The sequence below is a fragment of the Alligator sinensis genome, unplaced genomic scaffold, assembly GCF_000455745.1.
Source record: "Alligator sinensis unplaced genomic scaffold, ASM45574v1 scaffold206_1, whole genome shotgun sequence".
NCBI classification, from domain to species: domain Eukaryota; kingdom Metazoa; phylum Chordata; order Crocodylia; family Alligatoridae; genus Alligator; species Alligator sinensis.
This window is the reverse complement of record NW_005843055.1, coordinates 118,739-124,068: the sequence shown is the minus strand read 5'-3', so window position 1 is coordinate 124,068 and position 5,330 is coordinate 118,739. Positions and strand designations below refer to the sequence as shown.

Here is a 5,330-nt window from a genome sequence, read left to right as displayed (position 1 = left end):
AGCCTAAAAGGGGTTGGGATTTAGGCGGAGCAATGTCAATTTCAAACCTAAATGTGCTGCATCATAATTTGCTTATTGGATAAACCCGAGTCTGGGTAGTAACCTTTTGTGATGATTTTGACACCTTTCAATCCCACAGGGTAACAGCTATAGGGCAAGATTGTGAGTGGCCCTGAAGCCAACAGATTAGCATAAAACTAGGTATAAAAAACACATGCATCAGGTAACCAGCAGGAAGGAGGGAACAGAACGGTCATTTCTGTCCCACGCCTGGACCCCGGACTCCCGGTGTGAGTGAGGATCGGATCCTGAGCAAGGGCCCTTCCCCGGTAAGCCCTCTGACAGCGTTGATCTTCAGGGACGCCTGACTTCGCTGGAACCACTTGGCGCGCACCTGGCATTGAGGGACTATCGATAAGTTGCCAACCCATGTCTGTCTCTCTGTTGTTTTGAGCAGCCCAGTGGTTGATACCCTCGCAGTGCCCACTTGGCCTGTGACAGATTGATCTATCTAGCTATCTGTTATTATTATCTGTTGTTATTATTTTACTATCAGCTCTTTTGTATTGCCTTACCTGCTTATCGCAGTTATCTTTCTGTTAACTGTTGCGTGTGTGTAAGCTATAATACATTTGCCTTTATTCCACTCCCAACTTTGCCTCCTCGATCCAAAATTGATACACTCGCAGTGCCCAGCTGGCCTGTGACACCCGTCCCGTGCCCACCTTGTGCAAAAATGGGCCCTGCTGCCCAGGGACTTCTCCATCACCAGTGGGGAGCTGGGTGAGTGCTGGGTGCCAGAGCAGGAGCCCGAGAGGGACTGGCGACAAGGACTGGGGCCTGGCGCTGACCGCTGCAGCCAGGAGGAGCTGGCTACACCCAGCCTGACCCCTCCATCCAGGAAGCCTGCCCGGCTTCCACTGCTCACAGCTCCTGGGGCCGCTCCAGGGAGCTTCCCGGGGTCCCTGCAGCATCGTGCCTCTCACCAGCTGCCTGCCCCAGTGCCCTGGGGTCGAGGTGGTGGGTGCTGGTGGGAGGGATCCTGAGCTGTGCTGGCTGGGAGCTTCCTGGACAGGTGACCACGGAAAGCCCCGGCCCGTGGTGGCGTGGCCGGGGCTGTACCGGGCCGTGTGGAGGGCGGTGGGGTGCAGGGAGCAGGACCAGGCCTGGCCAGGCTGGGCACGGGGTAGTGGGGGCCGTCCTGAGCCACGGGAGGTGGCTGCAGCCCACAGTCATGGCCAGCCAGGCCCTGCCGCTCTCCCCTCTGCTGGTCGGCAGGTCCCGGGGCCGAGCTGAAACGCCGGGAGTTGCTGAGCACGTACGGGGACGTGATCGATGGCGCCGGCATCCCACTGCAGCTGTGCCCCTCCGGCCAGCCGGCTCTGTGCCTGGCGACACGCTGCTGCAGCCCCTCCGTGCCAGCCCTGTGCCCCTTCCCACGCTGTGGAGCTAGGGCCCAGGGCAGGTCCGGGCAGAGCCCTGGGGCAGGCACCGGTGGCACTGCCCCGCCTCAGCAAATCTACAGGGAGAGGCAGGCGCGGCTCTAGCTCCCGGTTCCTTTTTCAAAATGTCCGTTCACAATTATAATTTGTTAGAGTAATTCTCCACCTCCGGCGCGGCGAGTTGGACTGAAACAGCTGATGGCTCACTGCACTTCACCGTGTGGTGAGCAAGTTTGTTATTACCCTGAAATAGAATAGTTTTCTGATAGCATACTGTTAGGTTTACAATAATTTAGATTATTAAGAAGTATTAGCTTTACAGCTGAATACAAGGCATGACCTGTGGCCTAGCAATGCAGCTGACCCCAAGGCAGATTGAGAGCTAAGCCTTTGCTTGTGTCAAGTAATCATTTTAACTGTATTAAGCATTTTCTGAGTTAAAACGTGGATCTGTGTCTGTGTGCTGAAAAATCAGCTACAGCAAGAAGTAAGATAAGACAGGGAAACCATTGTTCTGGGTGCAGTGGTTGTGTCCTTGAGAAGTATCTACTACTGTGTAAGGTTTTGCTAACATATTATAATGTTACTGTTACTTAACTTTCAGCTTTTAAAAAGTGCTAGTTCAGCTTAATAGAAATATGCTGTTACAAAGATTTGAAAAGCACCGCCCAAGTATTGCTTTTTTTGTTAACCATGAAGTCTTGCCTTGTTGTAGTAAGTATAAAAGATCCCCTCACCCTTAGGGGGGGGCCATTTTGCCTTTTGCTGGCTTTATGGTCTTTGCTCGAGCAAATAAACAGCTGTCTTTCTTTACCCGCGTTGTCTGTCAATCAAATTACAGCTAGACAACGAACCTTAGCGAGGTTTCTCCCACCACACAGCCCACGTGCAGCTCATTGTTTTGGGAGGGTGCTGCCAGCAGTAGAGGCAAGAGCTGGCATGACTGGATGTGTTAGCGCTGGAGCAGGCTACGTGGTGATGTGCATCCAGGCAGAAGCTGAGCGTCCGCTGAGCGTGTCAAAGCAGAAAGACCTACTCACCTGTCGCCCGTGGGGCCTTGGCTGCTTCCAAGGGACGGCTGCAGGCCCCGCACACACCTCGGACTGCCCAGAGTGACCCTTGCAGACGCCACACGACACGACACGTCCCGGGGGCCCTTCTGCCCCATGTCCCGCTCCTGTCACGCTGCGGCCCCTCGCTGAGACGCTGGCTCCAAGGACGGGGGCACGAGGAGGAGCCTGCGGGAAAGGGCAGACCCTCGTCAGACACTTTCACGGGAATGAAAACGCACGCACCGCTTACCGCACCGCAGTCGAGGAAATGACGCCCGGGGGCCGGCCCAGCACATTCCCATGAAGAGTGCTGAAATCAATCCCCACACAAAATGACCACTTTCCCACGCAAAAGCCATCACGTGCCGTCAAGAAAGCTTTCCAAATGCCCACGCCATTTCCCTCACACACCACATCCGCGTAGGCCGACTTTTACCCAATCCCCACACAATTTTCCACAGGTCCCGCAACACGCCAGTCGAATCAAAAAGTTCCTAAATCCCCCTACAATATATATACAGATATACGGAGCGGTAGATACATAGAGATTTAGAGAGATGAATCTGGAGGTATATAGAGCTCGACATATGTAGACATGTAGATATATGAAGCTGGAGCTATACAGAGCTGAAGATATACTGAGCTGCATATAGATAGATATACAGCTCTCTATATATGAAGCTGGATCTCTTCAGAGCTCCAGATATTTACACCTGGAGATATTCAGGAAAGTAGATATATAGAGATGTAGATCTATGAAGCTGGAGATGTGCAGAGCTGGAGATATATAGACAGGTAGATACAGAAAGCTGGAGCTATTCAGAGCTGGAGATATTTAGACCTTGAGATATGCAGAGCTGGAGATATTCAGAGAGGTCGATATATAAATAGGTAGAGGTATGAATCTGGAGATATGTAGAGCTGGAGGAATCTAGAGATGTACATATATGAAGCTGGAGATATTCAGAGCTGGAGATATTCAGAGCTGGAGATATTCAGAGCTGGAGATATTCAGAGCTGGAGATATTCAGAGCTGGAGATATTCAGAGCTGGAGATATTCAGAGCTGGAGATATTCAGAGCTGGAGATATTCAGAGCTGGAGATATTCAGAGCTGGAGATATTCAGAGCTGGAGATATTCAGAGCTGGAGATATTCAGAGCTGGAGATATTCAGAGCTGGAGATATTCAGAGCTGGAGATATTCAGAGATGTAGGCAGCTGAATCAGGAGATACCGAGAATTGGACATATATAGAGATGTCTACATAAGAAGCTGGAGTTATTCAAAAATGGAGATATTCAGCGAGGTACAGATATAGAGATGTAGATCTATGAAGCTGGAGATATGAAGAGGTGGAAATATATAGACAGGTAGACACATAAAGCTGGAGATATTCATATCCGGAGAAATGCAGAGCTCAAGATATTGAGAGCTGGAGATATTGATAGCTGGAAGGATTTAGAACAGGAGATATTCAGAGCTGGACATATTCAGAGAAGTCGATATATAGAGATGTCGATATTTCAAGCTGGACATATGCAGAGCTGAAAATAGACAGAGCTGGATATATATATACAGGTGGCTATATGAAGCTGGAGATATTCAGAGAGGTAAATATATAGAGATGTAGATCTATGAAGCTGGAGATATGAAGAGGTGGAAATATATAGACAGGTAGACACATAAAGCTGGAGATATTCATATCCGGAGAAATGCAGAGCTCAAGATATTGAGAGCTGGAGATATTGATAGCTGGAAGGATTTAGAACAGGAGATATTCAGAGCTGGACATATTCAGAGAAGTCGATATATAGAGATGTCGATATTTCAAGCTGGACATATGCAGAGCTGAAAATAGACAGAGCTGGATATATCTATACAGGTGGCTATATGAAGCTGGAGATATTCAGAGAGGTAAATATATAGAGATGTAGATCTATGAAGCTGGAGACGTGCAGAGCTGGAGATATATAGACAGGTAGATACAGAAAGCTGGAGCTATTCAGAGCTGGAGATATTCAGAGCTGAAGATATTTAGACCTTGAGATATGCAGAGCTGGAGATATTCAGAGAGGTCGATATATAAATAGGTAGAGGTATGAATCTGCAGATATGTAGAGCTGGAGAAATCTAGAGATGTACATATATGAAGCTGGAGATATTCAGAGCTGGACATATATAGAGATGTAGGCATATGAATCAGGAGATACCTAGATCTGGACATATATAGACATGTCGACATATGAAGCTGCAGTTCTTCAAAGCTGGAGATATTCAGCGAGGTACAGATATAGAGATGTAGATCTATGAAGGTGGACACATGCAGAGGTGCAAATATATAGACAGCTAGACATATAAAGCTGGAGATATTGAGCGCTGCAGTTATTCAGAGCTGGAGCTATACAGAGTTGGAGATATTCCGAGGTGAAGATATTAATAGCTGGAGATATTCAGAGGTGGAAATATTGATAGATGGAAATATTTACACCTGGAGATATTCAGAGCTGGAGATATTCAGAGAGGTAGATACATAGAGATGAAGATATATGAAGCTAGATATATACAGAGCTGAAGATATACTGACCTGGACATATATATACAGGTAGATATATGAAGCTGGAGCTCTTCAAAGATGGAGATATGCAGACCTGGAGATATGCACAGAGGTAGATACAAAGAGATGTAGATATATGAAGCTGTAGATAAACACAGCTGAAGATATACCGAGCTGGATATATATACACAATATATATATATATACACACACAAAGACAATACACACACACTATATATATATACACATATACACACACACACACACACACACACACACAC

At 47.8% G+C, this 5,330-nt stretch overlaps 1 protein-coding gene across 1 annotated transcript in view; it reads right to left on the bottom strand.

Annotated features, from left to right (window-relative positions):
* Window positions 1–1,348, bottom strand: part of LOC102369347 (long-chain-fatty-acid--CoA ligase ACSBG2-like) — a 45,851-nt gene extending 44,503 nt beyond the window's left edge. The window contains exon 1 of the mRNA XM_025193481.1: window positions 1,123–1,348. Within this exon, the coding sequence (XP_025049266.1) occupies window positions 1,123–1,348 (226 nt within the window). The remainder of the gene's footprint in view (window positions 1–1,122) is intronic.
* Window positions 1,349–5,330: the final 3,982 nt, after the last annotated feature.